This window comes from Dioscorea cayenensis, chromosome 20 (genome assembly GCF_009730915.1).
Source record: "Dioscorea cayenensis subsp. rotundata cultivar TDr96_F1 chromosome 20, TDr96_F1_v2_PseudoChromosome.rev07_lg8_w22 25.fasta, whole genome shotgun sequence".
In the NCBI taxonomy this organism is placed as follows: domain Eukaryota; kingdom Viridiplantae; phylum Streptophyta; class Magnoliopsida; order Dioscoreales; family Dioscoreaceae; genus Dioscorea; species Dioscorea cayenensis.
Window position 1 is genome coordinate 32,940,670 of NC_052490.1, and position 22,320 is coordinate 32,962,989.

Consider the following 22,320-nt stretch of genomic DNA (forward strand, 5'->3'; position numbering starts at 1 on the left):
CCATATGAAGTTCTCAGGTTATACCCTCTTGGGGCTTTCTTACTAAGAAAAGCTTGCAAAACAATGGAAGTTGGTGGGATTACTTACCCTCCAGGCATGATATTCTTACTACCTATACTCTTAATCCAAAGTGACCATGAATTCTGGGGAGAAGATGCAAAAGAGTTGAAATACTACAAGAAAATATACCTATAGTGGCAGATAAATCCGCCGCTACAGGTCCTAAATCCACCGCTATAGCCCATAGCGGCTGATATTAAATTTGCCATTAAATCCTCCGTCGTAATAGCAGTTGCGGCGGAAGTGTACAGCGGATGTTAGAGCTGCTATATATGCTTTTAGCGGCGGAAAAAAAAATCCGCCGCTATATGATTTTCCCGCCGCTATAGGCATATTTCGTTTAAACCAAAGAGGTTTGCAGAAGGAATATGAAAAGCATCCAAAGCTGCAGGTGCTTTCTTACCATTTAGTGTTGGCCCCGTGTATGCATTGGGTAGAGCTTTGCACTGATTGAAACTAAGATAGGACTTAGCATGATACTCCAGCGCTTCTCATTTGAGCTTTCACCTTATTACATCCATGCACCGTACAATCTTCTTATTGTTCAACCACAACATGGTGCTCAACTCAAGCTGAATAAACTCTGATGTAAGTGATATTATCATGCATGTGTGCGGGTCTTGTATATTTCTTATTATGTGATGAAGTCGTTGGTGAATATATCAGTAGTTATTGTGTTTGCATGTCCCTGTTGGTTCCAGTAGGTCTGCTCCAATACCTAATGTTGCTCCTCACTGCTCAATTCCATCTTCTTCAGCTGGTTCAAATCATAATGAAGGTGATCCAAACCAAAATAATAGCACCAGCTTAGAGAATGTTCCCCCAGTCAATGAAGCAATAAATTTAAATGCAGGTTAATTTCAAATATTCAATTTTAGTCATAAGTTATTGTGTTTGCATTAATGTTCTAATGTTATGTTGAGATATAAATTATTGTAGTTGATAGGAATGGACAACAAAAGAAAAGAGGTCGGACTACTTTGAAGGAATTGTGGGCATTACCACCAGAAGAGAGGATTTTGGTGAATGCAAATCATTTGGGACAACCAATTGGGCCTGAAGCACAAATATTGGCTGGATTTCTTGGCATGCTTGCTCGAACTGGTCAACAAATTGGGCTCCATTATGAGAGTTGGCATAAAGTTCCAAAAACATTGAAGGATGAATTGTTCAAATTTATTGGGGTAAATCCATATAATTTAATTGTTCAAATAGTATAGCTATAAATATAGAAACATTATTAAGTTATATTAATAAACTAAATTGATTGTAATGTTTTCAAATAGTTACGATTTGCTCTTGAAATTTCGAGAGAGTATGTGCTAAAGTCCTTGGGGAAGAAATGGAGAGATTACAAGTATGATTTAAAAAAACGTCATTTCAAACGAGAAGATAGTTTGCAAGCAAACAAGGACAGACATCCTGATGCAACCATTCGATGGCAATGGGAACAATTAGTTGATTTTTGGTATTCAAGGAAAGGAGAGGTATGAATAGTTATTTTACATACTCTTATAAAATTATCATATCTGTATTATTTATAATTTAATATACGTGACATTATGTAGGATTCTGAAAAGCTTGGGGTTGCAAGTAGAAAGCAACAAAAATATACTCATACCTCTGGGTCAAAGTGTTTTGCAAGAAAGGAAAAGGAAATGGTAAGTAATTATATATTAAGCATTAAATTGTTAGTACGAGTTCTAAATGTTGTTTTTAGTTTTTTTTTCTTTGTGTTTCAATGATGTGTTAAAGTTAATCTCTTGATGTTTGTTTTATAAACAAATTTTTGTTTAATTACTTATAGGAGGTTAGCAGTGGAAGAAAAGTAGGATGGCTTGAATTTTTTAAAGCAACTCATAGCAAAAAGGATGGTTCTCACATGAATGTGGAAACTGAACAGATTATGGTAATAATTATGATTATAGTATTGCATACTTTGTAATTTGTTTTGAAATATATTACTTCTCTAAAAATGTTTATTTGAATATATGTAGGATAAGGCAAATGAGAAGTTAGCTGAATGTGAAACAATAGATGAGGATATGCAAATAGTTGAAACTGAAATTTTGACAGAAATTATTGGAAAAGAAAGATGTGGCCGAGTGAGAGGTGTTGGTTTAGGTCCAACACCAAAAAGTTATTATGGACGTAGAAGTAATAGAAATTCTACTAGCTCAAGTAATCAATCAAATGAATTCGTTGAGCGATTTCGTCAAATGGAACAAGAAATGCAACAAATGAAAGAGGAGCGTGATCAAGAACGTGCTCAACGGGACCAAGAACGTGCTCAATATAATGCTCTTCTTGGGTTTTTACAAAACCAGTTTCCTGGAGTTACTATCCCTGGAGTTAATGAAGCTGGCTCAACTTCTCAGTCACAGGTATTTAGAAAGTACCAATATTACTATGTTTGTATCTATTTTGTTATAATTTTATTTGCATTGTGAAAATCAATTTCTCATAACTTCTTTTTTCATTGCAGAATCAGTTTTCGGGAGATCAATAGTGGTGTTGATGATGCTTTGGAGCTCTTTTATTTAACCTATGCTTTGTTTTGTTATGGTTTAATTTGGTGCAAGACAAGAATATATCACAAACCTAAATATTTACTAATTTTGGTTATTATGTATTTTTTTTATTATCGTTGGAATGTCAACAAAGTTCGACTTTAAAGGTTTAAATTACTGAATATCAACAATTGTTTATGTTTGTGTACAGAAATAATGTGATTGTTCTAGTTTTCAAGGCTTATTCCAGGTGTTGTAGTTGTATTATTGTTTGAAAATGTAACAAAAATAAAATGGCAAAATTCAGGAAAAATGGCATAGTAAATTTTTTATTAGCGGCGTTTTTGACTTAAACGCCGGCATGTACACCCTAATTTATACATAACAATGGCCAAACATAGTGGCGTTTGTTAGGGAAAACGCCACTAATTTAGTGGCGTTTATTCATAAAAACGCCACCAAATTCCGGCATGTTTCATCAAAAGGCCACTAAGTTGGGTGGCGTTTTTGAAAATAAACGCCACACTAATACCGGCGTTTATTCACAAAAACGCCACCAATGTGGTGGCGTTTTTTGTGAATAAACGCCACCAAAATAGCGGCGTTCATTCACAAACACGCCACCAACTTAGTGGCGTTTTCAAAATAAACGCCACCATATTTGTGGCGTTTATTTTGAAAACGCCACTAAATTGATGCCGTATTCAAGAATTTGTAAACAAGCTTAGGGCGGCGTTTTGCTTATAAATCGCCATTAATTTGGCGTCGTTTTTATGTTTAAACGCAGCTAATTTACCGACGTTCACTTCAGCGGCATGTTCCTCGGCGTTTTCTAGATTCGCCGGGGGGTATTGTGGCGGCGTTTATAAACGCCGCAAAATCCATTAAAAAACGCCGCCAAAAGCCCCCTCTGGTGTAGTGATCTTGTGAATTATGTGATGAGTCGTTGGTGGATATATATATCAGTGTCTTGTGAATTGAATAAACACTGGAATAAAGCTGTTTATGTGTTTGGATGATTGTTAACTTTGCAGCTGTTGAGATTACTGATTAAACAAATACTCACAGGTTATTTTTCTAGAGGAAGTGAGCAAGAAGAGGAAGGAGTGATCAGTTTTTCTTCACTATTTTTTTCATTCATCCAAAAGGTTTTCATCATAACATGCAGGGTCCCGACTCCGAGTGTAATGAATGAATTCCAATCTTTCCACTGAATTAGCAATCAATGAACTAAACTATTCAATGGAATTCAGAATCCAATAAGAACTTTCACAGATTGCATTCATTCACTACTGAAATGAGAATCAATCAACAACTAAGCATTCAGATCTAATTGTAAATCCAAATCACTCCAAGGAATTCCTCAGATCAAGCAAGTTCTTCATCAACAAACAATTCCAGCAACATGGAAACAGAATTACTGTTCTTCAACTAGAATCTACCTGATCGATCAATCCTACTCAAACAACTGGAAAACAGAAAGATAGAATGGAAGGAAAACCTTCCTCCTGGTTTTGATCGCCGGAGAACTCGCCGGAGCTTCCCTGCTTCTCAGATCCAAGCCCAAAACCTTCTTCTCAATTCTCTGCCTTGTTCTGCAATCCTCTTGTCTTTTATATGATCACCAGCTCAGCATAACCAACTTCTAGTTACTTAGCCGTACCCTTAACTGCTCCTTGATTGGCCAGCGTGGCATCCATATTGGCCTTTCTCTCTCTCATACTACTATGCCCAATCGCAGCCTTCTTAACCACGTCAGCAGCTGAATCGGCTTTTAAATTCTTCGCTGACCCACCAGACGACCTCCCGTGCACGTGAACTGTGTTTAAATCTTCTCTCCTTTTACTTGGCGCCATTAACTTCTCTCCCGCCAATTCAATCAGAACACCTAGACCCATTAACTTTTCTCCATAACCTCGTACATGAAGGCAGATATTCTGGCACATTAAAAACATCGGTCAAAACATAATAAATGAAAGGTAAATCACAGGCTTAGCTTTAAAGTAACAAGATCTTAGTGGGAGGTTAGCTCTTTCATTGCTGTTGAATAGTCAGCAATGCCTTTTTGAATCCTTGACCTTCGTTGACCAACCTTTTCTCCAGAATTAGATTTTCAATCAACTTGCAACAATTAATGTAACATGCCAGAAGATGGGACTTTTTTTTAATATTGCGAAAAAAAAACGTAATTATGCATTTTAGAAATTATTTACCAAAAATGCGAACTTTGGAGAAACTCTGCATTATTTATTTATTTTTTATTAAAAAAGGTGAAACTCCCTTTTTCATTTTTATTTTATTTTTTGTAATAAATAAAATTTGAAACTTTAAAAAAAATGCCTAATGGCAACCAAGCATGGCTATCGTTAAGAATTTGTAAATTTTTTTAAAAAAATTTATATTAGAAAATAATAGTCCAGTTATATATTTTTTTTATATTTTATTTTTTTTAAAAAAATACAAATTTTAAAAATATTAGAAAATAGAATGGTCAATCCTACATTGGTGTAAATTTGACCGTCCTATTTTATACTAATTACTGACCAGTGCAAATTAGACCATCTAATCGATGCAGTTTGATCGCCTTAGTTCGTAATAATTACTGACAGGTGCATGTTGAACTAACTAATTTTGTAATAATTTTCAATCGGTGTAGGTTTGATCATCCTATTTTCTAATATTTTTGAGATTTTTATTTTTTTTAAATAAAACGTAAAAAAATTATAGCTGGACTATTATTTTCTAATATAAATATTTTTAAAAAATTACAAATTCTTAAGGCAGGCATGCTTGGCTGCGGTTAAGAATTTTTTTTTAAAAAAAAACGGGAGGGACCCATTTGAAAAATTTTTTATTAAAAAAATAAAAAACATGAAAATGGCGAAAAAAAGAAAGGGTTGAAAACCCGGGGGAGAGTTTCCCGTTTTCGCCCAACTTGCCTAATTTCATAAATATATATTTTTTTGTAATATTAAACGCAAGAAGGTGGAATATGGTGGAATATATTATTCTAGAAAGAAAAAAAAGCCTCCTTTCATACATGAGGCTACTAGCTCAGGTAGACTTTCACAGCTCTTGCTCTACGTAGCAATCTTGGCCGTGCTTAGAAAAAGATCCAAATCGTGTACTCCTGGGAGCTCGCTAAAAAACAAAAGTAATTCTACCGAGGTTCCTTTGGTCTAATGGTACTGGTCATTGAGAGAAGTGCTTTACGAGAATTTTCATTACTCCAAATGGTGGATGCAGTGGTGCCAAAAATAATTTTCTGCTATGGGATCATGCTTGCAATCCAATATATACTCATGTTTACCGAGTATACACGAGTTGGACAATCAATTCTTGTTGGTGAACACATGGCTTGCCTCAACTTCATAAGCGCTAAGGTTTCTAACTAAACCGGCGATTCAGATCAAAATCTTGCTCTATAGTAGGTTATTCCTCCTATCAGCCTGAGTAGGCCTGTGCTCCCAGGCTTACTCTTATTTGTTTGTTTAAACTGTCTCTTTTTTAATAAATTTATGATTTATCTATTTTTTAATTAAAAATTATTAATCATAGCTTATATAATTTTTTTTCCCATCCCCATACTTATTCTAAACCAAGCGCCACATTAAAGGCTTGGAATTAGAATAGGCTTCTTGATCAATTATTAGAAGTACAATATGAAAAAGTACAACTGAGGAGGTGATTGAAGAGTGCAAGTATTTCTTTTTTTAGGGGAAGCGACAACAACATGCACTTGCGTTCACATGGACAATAATTTTGTTGGCAATTAATGATGTATCCAAATGAGCAGGCATTAGCAAAGGCAAGAAAAGAAGCTCTTCAAGCCTTTGGGAAGAACACATCTGACATGGATGGGTATTGAGCCCCTTGAACATTGTAATCACTAAACTTCTTGCTTTGAATTACGTACGTTTGAAGTTGTTCAACCAGGCATTTCATGATTCTTGTGATGCATCGGTCTGCTCAGATGCACTATGTTTTATTTATTTATTTATTTATTTTTATAATGCATGGGTTTCCATAGAAGTCATAGGCTCTAAACTAATTCGGGACAAAGTATTAATGGGAGTTATATAAAAAAGTAAATCTCTTTGGTAAATTGGTAATGATTTTGTTGAGCATGAACATTAAGCAGCGAGGCTAAGGCAAGAGAAGCGGATCATTAAGTCTATATATGGAAAGACCACACCTCACAAGGAAGGATTGAGCTGTTGAAAGGGAAGGCAAGTTGTCAAGAGAAACTGAATCAAAGAACAAAGAAAGGAAGACGAAAGGAAATAGTTTGCTAAGCAACACTTCTCTTCATAATAATTTTCATGAAACAAAACCAACCTTACATAGAGTGGTGCTGCCCAAAACATAACAGCCAGCTAAGATAGAGACAAGATATGACATAAAGCTTAATAAAGCAAACACTCAAAGCAGTAAGATAACATAATATGCTGCATGGACGATCAAGCCATGCACACAACGACAACCAAACACAGTCAAGGTGAACATGCACCAACAGTCACAAACTGAACTTCTGAGTATCATCCAACACACCCCCATACTCAGAACTCCTTCACCCCCATCATCTCTCTTAACTGAACATGTTTTCGAACACACAAAGCTTTTGTGAGGATATCTGCCGTCTGAACCTCAGTGCGACAATGAGTCAATGTGATTGCACCTTCATTAATCAGACCACGGATGAAATGATAACGAGTGTCGATATGTTTAGTTCTTCCATGATGAGCTGGGTTTTTTGCTATTGCAATGGCAGATTTGTTGTCGCAGTAGATGACCGTAGGCTCATGCTGCTTCACCCCCATGTCTTCAAGTAACCTTCGCATCCAAATCGCTTGACACGCTGCCGAGGTTGCTGAAATGTATTCCGCTTCAGTACTAGATAGTGCCGTAATCTCCTGTTTCTTTGAGCTCCAAGCCACAGCAGCGGATCCAAGACTAAACACCCACCCTGAAGTACTTCTTCTATCATCTAACGAACCACCCCAATCGCTATCAGAGTAGCCCGTCAATTTAAACTAATCTGAATACTCATAAAGCAGTCCAAATTTTAATGTACCAGCAAGATGATGCATGATACGTTTGACTGCACCAAAGTGGTGCATTGTTGGGCTATGCATATACCTGGAGACAAGAGACACAACATGCATTAAATCTGGTCTAGTGTGGGATAGATATAGCAATCCCCCTACTAGCCTTCTGTACAACTCCCCACAAGCTGCACCTGAGCCATCATTAAGGCTAAGCTTTTCATTAGTGTTCATTGGATTTGATTCAACCTTGCAGTGTAACATTCCAGCTTTAGTCAAGAGATCCATGGCATATTTCTTTTGTGACACAAAGATGAAGCCATCACCTTGTTGCACTTCTAGTCCAAGAAAGTACCTGAGTAATCCTAGATCTGACATCTCGAATCTTTTCATCATGTTCTCTTTGAATTCCCAAAGCATCTCTTGTGATGAGCTTAAGTAGATGATATCATCTACATATATGCACAATAATAATACATCAATGCTTCCTTGAGTTTTTGTATATAAGGTCAGTTCGTTGGCACTGCGTATGAAGCCAATATTGGTGAAGTACTGATCCACCTTACTGTACCAAGCTCTGGGAGCTTGTCGCAATCCATATAAAGCTTTACGAAGTTTATATACCATTTTCTCTTGACCGTTGATGATGAAACCTTCCGGCTGTGATACATAGACATCTTCCTTGAGTTCTCCATTCAAGAAGGCAGATTTCACGTCCAGCTGGTAGATGGGCCATCGTCTTTGAGCTCCTAATGCAAGAAGAATGCGAACTGTCTCCATGCGCGCAACCGGAGAGAAGACTTCATCAAAGTCAATTCCTTCTCTTTGTAAGTATCCCTTTGCGACAATCCGAGCCTTCTTTCTAAGTAGTGAACCATCTGGATTGTATTTTGATTTATAAATCCATTTCAATCCAACCATTTTCTTCCCATCAGGCAAAGATGTGCGTTCCCAAGTGTGATTACGATGAATAGAGCTCATTTCTTCATCCATAGCAGCCTTCCAACCATCATCCTTTGCAGCTTCTTTGAATGATGCAGGGTCTGCAACAGTGAGTGCGAAGGAACATGTATTATAGATATCATTAAGAGTTCTATACCTCATCGGAGAGCTAGTGTCAGGGGTTGATGCTTGTTCATTGTTTTCTGGTGGTGATGTATGGTTGCTTGGTTGTGTGTGTGTTTCATCATGCTTAGATATTGACCCACCAATGTGAGAGTCAACGGTCACAAAGTCAGGTGTAGCTTTGTGTGCTTCAGACCACTCCCATGCCATGTCTTCAAAGAATGTAACATTCCTGCTGACTTTAACCTGCTTAGTCTCTGGGTCAAACAACTTGTATCCCTTCGTTTCTTCACAGTAACCTATGAACACATATCTTTGTGTTTTGAAATCCAACTTCGTTCGAAACTTTGGTTCTATTAAGACATGGGTGACACAACCAAACACCCGTAAGTGCTGCACAAGTGGTTTCTCACCTTTCAAAGCTTCATACGGTGTTTGAAGTTCAACTCGCATCTGGGTGATCGGTTGAGAATATACACCGCAGCTTGCAATTGCTTCGCCCACAAAGAAGTGGGTACATGCATCTCCTTGAGCATTGAATGTGCCATCTCCATGACTGTGCGGTTTTTTCGCTCCGCAACGCCGTTTTGCTGAGGGGAGTAGGGTGCCGATAGTTGTCTTTGTATTCCATTGAGATTACGAGTAATTCCGAAATCTTTAGAGATGAACTCGCCTCCTCTCGTCCGTCCCCGAGCGTCTTGAGAGGATGATTAAATTGCTTTTTCAGCTAACCTTTTTGAATGTCTTGAATCGCTCCAAAGCATCACCTTTGTTGGAGAGGAAATATACCCAACTATAACGAGAGAAATCGTCAAGAAGAAGAAAAAAACGTACTTGTTACCTCCTAGTGAAGGTGTATGCATTGGACCCATTAGATCTGCATGAATGAGCTCGAGAATGGTCTCCACACGACGTGCTTGTCCTTTGGGAAAAACAGGTTTTGTTTGTTTACCAGAAGAACATGCTTCACATGGCTTTTATTGAGGTAATATGTGGCATCCCTTCCACAAGGTGTTTATCCATTAACTCGCTGCATCCTACCAATGCTCGGATGTCCATATCGACGATGCCGAGCTTTGTTTCTTCATTAGGACCCAGACAGAGCATGAGCGGAACCAAAGTCTTTAGTCTCTAGTGGAAACAGGTCTTGAGTGTCATTTTCGCACAAGCAACTATCGTGTCTCGCATTCATGCTTTTTGATCTTACATTCTCCATCGAGAAAGACTACGAGAGTAAACGGATGCCATTAATTGGCCCACACCGAGGAGATTGTGGGCAAGATGAGGAACATATCTGTACATTGTGAAGCAAATTGTGCTTCCTGAATTTGAGTGAAGTGAAACAGAGCCAACACCAGAGAACGTCTAGTACCTTGCCATCCCCAAGTCTCACAGTTTGATGAGCCACATCCTCCAGTGCTATGGAATAGATCTTTGTTACCGTGACATGTGGTTAGAACAACCACTCGCCGATAAGCCAAGTTGTATCAGTTTCACCGGTGAAGTTCTTAGTCACCATGAACAGGCAACCTTCTTCTTCTTCTTCTTTGGTTTCCTCAACCACATTTACTTCTTTTGTCAACATTGTACCAACATCGTGCCTTTGTGTGTCCAAATTTTTTACACACGTAGCATTGTATACCTTGTCTTGACGAATGCTCGCCACTCCTTCCTCTCCCTCGTCCTCGACCACGGAAACGCGCTGGGAATGAGCCTCGTCCTCGACCTCTTCCTTCTCTATTTGCAGTTGTAGCTTGAAACGCGGTTGCTTCATCTTGCTCGGAGGAAAGAAGTATGATCGCCTCATGCCCTTTCAATGAACCTCCCAGCTCCTCCACCGTGAGAGTACTCAAGTCTTTTGCCTCAACTATGGAAGACACAACATGCTTGAAGTCAGGTGTGAGGCTTCTTAAGATTTTTCCAACAACCGCATGTCCAGGTACCTTTTCTCCAAGTGCTCGAATCTTGTAGACAATGTCAAGAACTCGACTAATGAATTCTTGTATCTTCTCACCATTTTTTTCATTTTTCATTGTCTCCAACTCTTGTCTCGTGAGAATAAAGTTTCACGAGATAATGTTTTTGGTATTCCCTTTGTGCTCGGGCTTTGCAATATATCCCATGCACACTTTGCAAAGAGGGAGCTTCACTATCCTAATGAGCATTCTTTCATCTAATCCTTGTTGGATCAAGTATAAGGCGCTAGCATCTTTCATCCTCAATTCTTCAACAACCTCTTCCTCTCCTTCTTCTGAGAAACCTTTCTCAACAATATCCCATAGTCCTTTAGACCTGAACATAGTTTTTCATTTTGAGACACCAAAGATTGAAGTTCTCACCCTTAAAGAGAGGGACATGGGTCTGAGATGAGGTACCGGACTCCGTCATGGCGTCAAGAACCAAGCTCCGATACCACTGTTGAAAGGGAAGGCAAGTCGTCAAGAGAAACCGAATCAAAGAACAAAGAAAGGAAGACGAAAGGAAATAGTTTGCTAAGCAACACTTCTCTTCATAATAATTTTTCATGAAACAAAAACCAGCCCTTTACATAGAGTGCTGCTGCCCCAAAAACATAACAGACCCAACTAAGATAGAGACAAGATATGACATAAAAGCTTAATAAAGCAAACACTCAAAGCAAGTAAGATAACATAATATGCTCGCATGGACGATCAAGCCATGCACACAACGACAACCAAACACAGTCAAGGTGAACATGCACCAACAGTCACAAACTGAACTTCTGAGTATCATCCAACATGAGCCACTTGAAGATTGCAACTACTTTCTTGCTTGCTTTGATCGAGTTACGTCTCCATTTGTTCAAATGATGACTATATTACATGTTGTTAATCGCATAATGTATGCTATGTATACTGCAGCACCTCTCGTTTGAGTTGTCGCCTTCTTAAGTACCATTCATCATCCAATTTTCGTACTCTTCAAACCAACCACAGCATGAGGCTCAAGTGATCATGTTAAAGAATACTCAGAATACATGCTGGTCTATTGGAGAATACTCAGAGTGCATGCTGGTCACGTAAAGGTGTGGGTATTAGAATGCTACGTACTTATGTTGCATGAGAATAGAAGCTGGTCAAGTCTTTGGTAAATTGGTAATGATTTTGTTGAGTATGAACATTAAGCAACTACTTTCTTGCTTGCTTTGAGTTACGTCTCAATTTGTTCAAGTGATGACGATATTACATGTTGTTAATTAATTGCATAACGTGTGCTATGTTTGCTACAGATGGTGACCATGATGAGAGCTAGAATGATACTGCAGCACGTCTTGTTTGAGCTGCCGCCTTCTTACGTACCATTCATCATTATCCAATTTTAGTACCCTTCAACCTGTTAAACCCGAGAACAACTGGATAGGAGATGAAGAAGAAGAAGAGTAACAGGGATGTGAAACTCTAAAAAATTCAAATCGATCAGTTCATTCAAAGTAAAAGAACTCATACTTAAAACTATTACAACACTAAAGACAAAAACATTAAAGGCATAAAAAAAAACATAGTACTATGAATTCAAAATAAACAAACAAACAAACAAACATATAGAGTAAAAGTAAGTTGACTACCCAACCATATGCATTGAGTGCCAGCAGCTAGAGACACATTAACAACACTTTCCAGTTTCTCTGATAACCTTAACCAATGCATGCGCGTTGTGTTCCACGCCTTTACTTTTCAGTTTCCTCAAACTATGCGCCATCCCAACTCCTTGCAAGCCTCGTTAAATCAATGTTTTCAACACAACCAACCACAGCATGAGGCTCAAGTGATCAGGCTGTTTAAAAATTATTACAAGCCAGAGAGTACTATTCATGTTAGAATTGATTGAAGTTGAGTGAATTTCAGAAATGATGAAGAATAAAAAATAAAATAAAATAAATAATAATAATAAATAAATAAAAATAAAGGAAGAATAAGAAGAATGGTGAGGAGTTCCTATTTTGTACTGTATTTTTCTATTTAATAAATTTGTGATTTATTCACATTTATTTCAAAAAAAAGAAAAAAAAAGTGGTATGGATACAGTAGTACTTCTCAAGCTTCTCAAGCGTGCATCTAAGTTATTAGCCACAAGGGAAGTGTGTGCCGCTGAATGATCATCCTAAATTAATTAGCAACATAGAACTTAATTTGAAATTAGCATGTCATATGTTATATAATCTTTGATATATTAATTTGTACATTGAAACTTAGGTAAAATATGTTTCACTTGGTATGGAACTTCTCCAAGAGTGAGTCTAAAGGATCCAGATCTGGTCAGAGAAGTTTTGTCAAAAAAATTTGGCTATTTTGAGAAACCAATATCAACCCCATTTACTAAATATGTATTCCAAGGACTTATTATTCACGAAGGTGAAAAGTGGGCCAAGCATCGAAGAATCATCAACCCAGCTTTCCATTTGGAGAAGTTAAAGGTAATCACTGTATGTTCACTTCTGTCCGCACAAAATGAGTTCATAATTTTCTAGAACTTCAAAATTATTGTCAGCAGCTGATGGAGCCAGCCTTCTCTAGATCTTGCGGTGAACTAATCAAAAGATGGGACAAGATGATACCTGATGAAGGCTACTTGGAATTAGATGTGTTCCCAGAGATTCAAAATGTCACACAAGATGTCATCTCCAGGACTGCATTTGGTAGCAGCTATGAAGAAGGAAGAAGAATATTTCAACTACTAACAGAGAAGCTCCACCTTGTTATGCCAGCTTTCCATAATGTGTATATCCCTGGTTATCAGTATGCCTTCTTCTATATATATATATATATATATATATTTTTTTTTTTTGAAGCCTTCTTCTATTTTTTTTTTTATTTCTTGATAAAAATGAATAAACCATAATTAATTAGAAAAAAAATAGTTCATGGTACAAAAGCAAGACAACAGGTGTAGGAATAAGACTGCAGGTAGAACTAAACTGTTAATTATTTGGTTAGGTTTCTACCCACACCAATGAACAAAAAAGTAAGCCAAATTGAGAAAGAGTTGGAAAGAATACTTAGAGGCATGATTGAGGAAAGAGAGAAGGCCTTGAGAACGGGGGCATTTAGCAAGGATGATCTTCTGGGTATACTATTGGAGTCCAATATGAAAGAGGGTGAAGAAGAGCATGGGAAGTCCAAAAACAGAGTGATGACTACTGAGGATGTGATTGAAGAGTGCAAGATGTTCTACACTGCAGGGCAAGAAACCACTTCGGTTCTGCTCACATGGACAATGATTTTGCTGGCCATGTATCCAAACTGGCAGACTTATAAGAGAAGAGGTTCTCCGAGTGTTTGGGAAGAACACACCGGACATGGATGGATTGAGCCGCTTGAACATTGTGAGTATTTTCTTTCTTTGGATTATTTTTTAAGTTGTTAAACCAGACACATTTCATTATCCTTCTAATGCTTGTTGTGACAGGTGACCATGGTTCTATATGAAGTTCTCAGGTTATACCCTCCTGGGGCTTTCTTATTAAAAAAAGCATGCAAAACAGTGGAAGTTGGTGGGATTACTTACCCTTCAGGCATGATATTCTTACTGCCTATAATATTAATTCACAGTGACCATGAATTCTGGGGAGAAGATGCAAAAGAGTTCAAACCAGAGAGGTTTGCAGAAGGGATATCAAAAGCATCCAAAGTTGCAGGTGCTTTCTTGCCATTTAGTGCTGGCCCTCGTGTATGTTGAAATTGATTGAAGATTAATTACAATTGCAGAGAGGAAGCAGATGAAAGCTGCAACACGATGTGTCCCTCGTGTCTTTTGTTAAGAAGCCGAGGGTAAGTTAGTCTTTTCCAATGTTTGAAAGTCGATTAAATCGCTTGAAGAATCGGTGGGAATGTAATGGATGGTCAGGATTTGAAGATCGAGTAAGTTCATAGTTTGAGGCAAGGAGAATTAATCTCAGCAACAAGATTAGCGAGAGATCGTGTGGCCCAGATCTCATCTATCATGGCAAGGTGCTTAAGTTCGAGGCATTCAAAGAGATGTGGATTGTGTTTGTTACGAAGGGGTCGAGATTTGATGATCAAGGGTTTTTGTATCAAGTTCGAGGCAAGGAATTGACTCAAGCGGTGCAGCTGAGGAACAATTGACGCGTGTGGTGTGATCGAGCGGGTTCGAGTTCAATTCAGTCACTGAACTTTCACAGTGATAGAATATATGGGCTCTTATGTAAGAATGTATGGTTTTTTATGTGAGTTATGATTGATGTTTGAATTTTCCTGCTTCCTTGAGTGTGTTTTGATTCAAAGTTTATATAAGAGAGTTGATGTACTTGATCTTTTGTTTCTATGTATGAAATCTGAGAAGCATCTGAGCTATATACAATCGGGTATCATCTTTTTTCTGACGTGGCTACTGTTTTATTTTTATTCTAGTTTTCTTGAACTTGCATGATTTTTCCTGATCAAGCGTTTGAGATTTTCAAGGTTCTATCTATAAGAAACTTGTTCAGATAGATCTGGTCTATCTATGTGTTGATTATCAGTGGTATCAGAGCTGTATGGTTGGAGATCTGGGTTTCAGTTGGTGATTGGTATTTTGGCTGTGTGTCTGGTGGTGGAGAAGTTGAGGTTGTTGTTTGCTGCTGTTCTTGCTAGCTGCTGGTGATTCTTATTGATTTGTTGAATTGTGTGGCTGTGTGAAGTGATTTGAGAAGGATTGATGAGTAAGGAGGAAGTAAAAACCACTCAGTCAATGGCTTCAAGCTCATCATCTGCACCAACACCTGATATATCTCACACACTTCTACCTATTTTCAGAGGAGATGGGTATGAGCATTGGAGCTATAGAATGAAGACCTTTTTTAGATCCCAAAGGCTTTGGAAGGTGATTGAGGAAGGCATTAGTGCAGACAAGTCAACTGAGAAAGAAAGTGAAGATGATGCTAAGGCTCTATTTCCATTATGACAAGTCGTAGATGAGACAATTTTTGCATAGAATTGTGAGATTTGATTCCGCAAAGGAGGCCCGGGATCATATCAAGAATGAGAATCAAGGGACATCAAGGATGGTGTCGGTTAGGGCAGAGAAACTTTGAGGCAAAGATTTGATCTTTTACAGATGAAAGAAGATGAAACAATTCAGCATTATTTTACAAGAGTATTGGCAGTGGTAAATCAGATTAGAGGCATGGGAAGTGAGTTGAAGGATTCTGAAGTGGTTTTGAAGGTGATGAGAAGCCTATCATCAAGATTTGTACATGTAGTGACTTCAATTGAAGAGGCAAGGGATATGTCAAAGGTGACTCTTGATGAATTAAGTGGCTCTCTTCAAGCTCATGAAGCCAGATTTAATCAGTTTACTGAAAGGCCAGAAAGACATAAAGCCTTTGTGATGCAGGGAGGTTCCAGGAGTGGTGGAGCTAATTGGAGAGGAAGAGGTAGAGTTGGAAGGTTTAGAGGTAGAGGCAGAGCTGGTGAGAGTTCCAGATTTGGGGATCAAAGAGCAAGTATGCAAGCACAACATAATTCAGGAGAATTCAGTAGAGGTGGTACAAGAGCTTTTGGCAGATTTGGAAGAGGTCAAAGGCAGTTTGGAAGGGGATTTAGTAGAGGAGGACTGCAACATATTCAATGCTTTAAATGTAAGAAATATGGGCATTATCAGTCTCATTGCTGGGCTGCACAGAATAGAAATACAAGTGAGGCAGGAAGCTCATCTAATGTAGTAAATGAAGGAGATTATGGGCATTTGTTCATGGTACATGATGGGCAAGGTGTGGAGAATTCCTCCATTTGGCTGTTGGATAGTGGAACATCTAGTCATATGACTGGAAGAAAAGAATTATTTCATAGTCTTGATGAAACACTACAGCACAAGGTCAGACTAGGTGATAATAAAGAATTGAATGTGTGTGGCAGAGGATCAGTTGCAATAAAAATGTTTGATGGGCATTTGAAATTGATTGATGGTGTGCAGTATGTACCTTTGTTGGCACATAATCTACTGAGTGTAGGACAGTTAATTGAAGGAGGTTATGATGTTAATTTCAGCAAAGAAGATGGCTGTGTCATCGAGAGATGGAAGGATCGCGTAATCTTGTTCAAAATCCGTAAGAATACTAACAATTTGTTTCTCGTGGAGTTTTTCAAGTCAAGAGCGGATCAATTTAGCCAAAAAAATGAAGAATTGGCAATGTTGTGGCATAAAAAGGTATGGGCATCCGAATTTTTCGGGGAATGAAGTCGCTTGCACGCAGAGGAGATGGTTCTGGGTTTACTCGAAGTTGAAAAAGAAAAAAATCATTGTGAAGAATGTATATTTGGAAAGCTAACTAGGTGTCCATTTCATCCTGCAAGTCTTGGAGAGCTAGAAGAAGACTTCATCTTGTACATGCTCGATGTGTGTGGTCCCTATGCGATGTAATCTAATGGTGGAGGTAAATATTTTCTGCTTTTTATTGATGATTTTTCAAGGATGAGCTGGGTGTATATTCTGAAATTCAAGTATGAAGTACTCAGTTGTTTTAAAAAATTTGTCACAATGGTGGAAAGACAGTCAGGGAATCAGTTAAGAATTCTCAGAACAGATAGAGGTGGAGAATTTATGTCAAAAGAGTTTCAAGATTTCTATGATCAGAGGGGTATAAAGCATGAATTAACTGCTCCTTATTCTCCTCAGCAGAATGGTGTAGCTGAGAGGAAGAATAGGACTTTGGTGGAGAAGGCAAGAAGTATGCTCAAGACTAGTAACTTACCCAAAAGTTTCTGGGCTGAGGCAATTTTAACAGCAGTGTATCTGTCCAATGTATCACCAACTTTTGCAGTTTGGGGAAGAACACCTTATGAAGCTTGGTTTGAATCAAAGCCCAAAGTTTCACATTTAAGAGTATTTGGCTGTGTAGCTATGGTACATGTGCCTATACAAAAATTACAGAAGCTGGATGATAGGGCAGTAAAAGGGATTTTTATTGGCTATTGCTTAAATGAGAAAGCCTACAGAATTTATCTGCCAGATTCAGGGAAGGTACTGATTAGCAGAGATGTGAGGTTTGTAGAGTCAGAATTCTGGCAGTGGACAGTATTGGATGATCAAATATCAAAGACAGTTGTTTTACAGGAAAGAAAATCAGAAGCATTTGCAGAAACTCAAGAAGCTAGGAATCAATCTGAATCAAGTACTGGAGTTGATAGAAACAGTGGGAATGGAAATTCTGCAGGTCAGAAGGATTCAGAATCAGATTCCAGTATTGATGAGTCTCCAACTCAGAAAGTTAGAGCATTGAAAGATTTGTATGAAAGTTGTTCATTTGCATTAAATGTAACTGATCCAAGCTGTTATGAAGAGGCTGAAAAATTAGAACACTGGAGACAAGCAATGACAGTAGAAATTGATGCAATTCAGAGAAATAATACTTGGAAGTTGTGTGAACTACCAGCAGGAAAGAAGGCAATTGGAGTCAAATGGATTTACAAGACCAAATTGAAGCCTAATGGTGAGATTGACAAGTATAAAGCCAGGCTAGTTGCTAAAGGCTATGCTCAAGAATTTGGGATTGACTATGAAGAGGTCTTTGCTCCTGTGGCAAGAATGGAGACAGTGAGGATGATTTTAGCACTTGGAGCACAAAGAGGCTGGCCAATTTTTCAGTTAGATGTTAAATCAGCTTTTTTGAATGGAACACTTGAAGAAGAAGTATATGTGACACAACCCAAGGGATTTGAAGTTCAGGGAAAAGAAGATCAAGTGTATAGATTATTTAAAGCTTTGTATGGTCTAAAACAAGCCCCAAGAGCCTGGTATGCAAGGTTAGATGGATGGTTTGAGTCAAAGAATTTCAGCAGAAGTGAGACAGAACATACCTTGTATAGGAAGATTAAAAATGAAGGAGAGATGCTGTTGATATGTGTGTATGTTGATGATCTAATTTGCTTAGGATCATCAATGGAGATGGTGGAAGAGTTCAAAGCAACAATGAAACAGGAGTTTGAGATGTCAGATTTGGGTTTAATTAAATATTTTCTGGGGCTAGAAATATGTCAAGGCAGTCAGGGTATACATGTTTCACAGAAGAGGTATGCAAAAGAGATGTTGAAGCAGTTCAATATGCAGGGATGTAAGGCAGTGAATGTGCCAATGAGTCAGTGTACAAAATTGCAACTCTCTCAAGAAGCAGAAGGCACAGATGCAACTAACTACAGAAGTTTAGTTGGAAAATTGCTATACTTGACTCATACTAGACCTGATTTGGTGTTTGCTGTAAATCAATTATCTAGATACATGCAAAATCCAACAAGAATTCATCTGGGGGCTGCTAAGCAAGTACTGAGGTATGTTGCTGGTTCTTTGAATTTTGGAATTCAGTATAATTGTGGAATTGAATGTGTGCTTGAAGGTTACTGTGATAGTGATTGGTGTGGTGATAAGGAGGACAGGAAAAACACATCAGGTTATGTTTTTAATCTAGGATCTGGTGCTGTGTGTTGGGCTTCAAAGAAGCAGGAGATTGTGGCCTTATCTACTACTGAAGCTGAATACATATCATTAAGTTCAGCTTGTTGTCAGAGTTTATGGATGGAGAAAATTTTGTATGATTGTGGGCTAATTTGTGAAGCTGCAACTCAGATTTGGTGTGACAACAAGTCTTGTATTGCTATTGCAAAGAATCCAGCTCTTCATGGAAGAACAAAGCACATGGATGTTAAATATCATCATGTTCGAGAACTTATAGCAAGGAAGAAAATTCAATTGAACTATTGCTCCACTGATATACAGGTTGCAGATATTTTTACCAAATGTCTAAGTGTCCAGAAGCACAAACAGTTCAGAGGTGAAATGGGTGTTTGTCATCTTCAATCAAGGGGTGATTTTTGTTGAAATTGATTGAAGATTAATTACAATTGCGAGAGAGGAAGCAGTGAAGCTCGCAACACGTAGTGTCCCCGGTGTCTTTGTTAAGCAGCCGAGGGTAAGTTAGTCTTTTTCCAATGTTTGAAAGTCGCTTAAATCAGCTTGAAGAATCGGTGGGAATGTAATGGATGGTCGGGATTTGAAGATCAAGTAAGTTCATAGTTTGAGGCGGGGAGAATTAATCTCAAAGAACAAGATTAGCGAGAGATCGTGTGGCCCCGGATCTCATCTATCATGGCAAGGTGCTTAAGTTCGAGGCATTCAAAGAGATGTGGATTGTGTTTGTTCTGAAGGGCTGAGATTTGATGATCAAGGGTTTTGTATCAAGTTCGAGGCAAGGAATTGACTCAAGCGGTGCAGCTGAGGAACAATTGACGCGTGTGGTGTGACTGAGCAGGTTCAGTTCAATTCAGTCACTGAACTTTCACAGTGATAGAATATATGGGCTCTTATGTAAGAATGTATGGTTTTTTATGTGAGTTATGATTGATGTTTGAATTTTCCTGCTTCCTTGAGTGTGTTTTGATTCAAAGTTTATATAAGAGAGTTGATGTACTTGATCTTTTGTTTCTATGTATGAAATCTGAGAAGCATCTGAGCTATATACAATCGGGTATCATCTTTTTTCTGACGTGGCTACTGTTTTATTTTTATTCTGGTTTTCTTGAACTTGCATGATTTTTCCTGATCAAGCGTTTGAGATTTTCAAGGTTCTATCTATAAGAAACTTGTTCAGATAGATCTGGTCTATCTATGTGTTGATTATCAGTGTATGCATTGGGCAGAGCTTTGCACTGATTGAAGCTAAGATAGGACTTAGCATGATACTCCAGCGCTTCTCATTTGAGCTTTCACCTTCTTACATCCATGCACCATACAATCTTCTTATTGTTCAACCACAGCATGGAACTCAACTCAAGCTGAAAAAACTCTGATGTAAGTAGTGATATTATCATGCATGTGTGCGGGTCTTGTATATTTCTTATTATGTGATGAAGTCGTTGGTGAATATATCAGTGTCTTGTGAATTGAATAAACAGTTGAATAAAGCTGTTTATGTGTTTGGATTATTGTTAACTTTGCAGCTGTTGAGATTACTGATAAAACAAATACTCACAGGTTATTTTTCAAGAGGAAGTGAGCAAGAAGAGGAAGGAGTGATCAGTTTTTCTTCACTGTTTTTTTTTTTCATTCATCCGAAAGGTTTTCATCATAACAGGCAGGACCTGACTCCGAGACCCATTAACTTTTTCCATAACCTCGTACAAAAAGGCAGATATTATGTTACATTAAAAACATCAAAACATAATAAATGAAAGGTAAATCACTGGCTTAGCTTTAAAGTAACAAGATCTTAGTGGGCGACTGGGCGGTTGGCTCTTTCATTGGCTGTTGAATAGTCAGCACTTCCTTTTTGCATCCTTGACCTTCGTTGACCAACCTTTCTCCAGTATTAGATTTTCAATCAACTAGCAGTCTAGCAACAATTGTAATATGCTAGAAGAAGGGATTTTTTTTAAATATTGCAAAAATAAAATGTACGAAGTTATACATTTTGTGGATTGTGAACCAAAATACATAAGTTGGGAGAAAACAGGAAAGTACTTTCCCGTTTTCAACCTTTTTTTTAAATAGAAAATGGGAGAAATTATCCTGTTTTTTATTTTTATTATTAAAAAAAATTGAAAATAGAAGAGCTTCTCCAGTTTTCATATTTTTTTAATTAAAAAAAAAAATTCTCAACGGTAGCCAAGCATGGCTGCCGTTTAGAATTTGTAATTTTTTTTAAAATTTATATTAGAAAATAATAGTCCAGTTATATATATATTTTTACGTTTTATTTTTTAAAAAAATATAAATCTTAAAAATATTAGAAAATATAATATCAATCCCCCACTGGTGCAGATTTGACAGTCTTACTTTGTATTAATTATTGACCAGCTGTCGGTTTGATCACTCTATTTCGGAATAATTACTGACAGGTGCAAGTTGAATTGACCAACTTTATAATAATTTCTGATAAGTATAGGTTTGATTGTTTTTTTTGCTAATATTTTCATGTTTTTTTATTTTTTTAAAAAAATAAAATATAAAATAATATAACTGGACTATTATTTTCTAATATAAATTTTTTAAAGAAATTATTAATTCTTAACAGCAGCCATGCTGGGATGTGGTTAAGATTTTATTTTTATCTTTTTAAAAAAAAGGGAGAGAATCTCTCGCTTTCAAATTTTTTATTAAAAAAAAAAAAAATGAAAACTGGAGAAGTTCTCTAGTGAGAATCTCTAGTTGAAAACGGAAAAGTTTACCGTTTTCACCCAACTTGTGTAATTTCATAAATATATATATATTGTAATATTTTAAAAAAGCACCAAAAGGTGGAATATATTATTATTGAAAGAAAAACGCCTTCTTCTTTCATACATGAAGCAGCTAGTTTGGGTAGACTCTCATATATATATATATATATATATATCTGTAATATTTTATAAAAGGGTACCAAAACACCAAGAAAAACAGGAATTTGGCACGGATTTTGACAAAAAAACTGTGACAAACTTATTTTGACAAGGATTTTGGCACGGAAATATAACCGTGCCTATAGCATACGTGACAAATAGTAGAACCGTGCCAAATTTTATTATGCTTTAACTAAACCGTCCCAATTTTGTCACGGTTTAGGCACAGTTTTTTGGTATTATTTTTGGCACAGTTTTGTTTTGTCACGGTTTTAGGCACGGTGTTTTGTCACTATTTTTGGCACAGTTTTATTT

General features: G+C 37.4%; 1 protein-coding gene across 1 annotated transcript; it reads left to right on the forward strand.

Annotated features, from left to right (window-relative positions):
• Positions 1-11,046: 11,046 nt before the first annotated feature.
• LOC120251478 (11-oxo-beta-amyrin 30-oxidase-like) lies at positions 11,047-20,478 on the forward strand. The gene is given in 7 exon segments (XM_039259994.1): positions 11,047-11,110; positions 12,895-13,115; positions 13,193-13,437; positions 13,636-13,950; positions 13,952-14,024; positions 14,108-14,368; positions 20,284-20,478. Coding segments are annotated over 7 exon segments (1,374 nt in total).
• Positions 20,479-22,320: the final 1,842 nt, after the last annotated feature.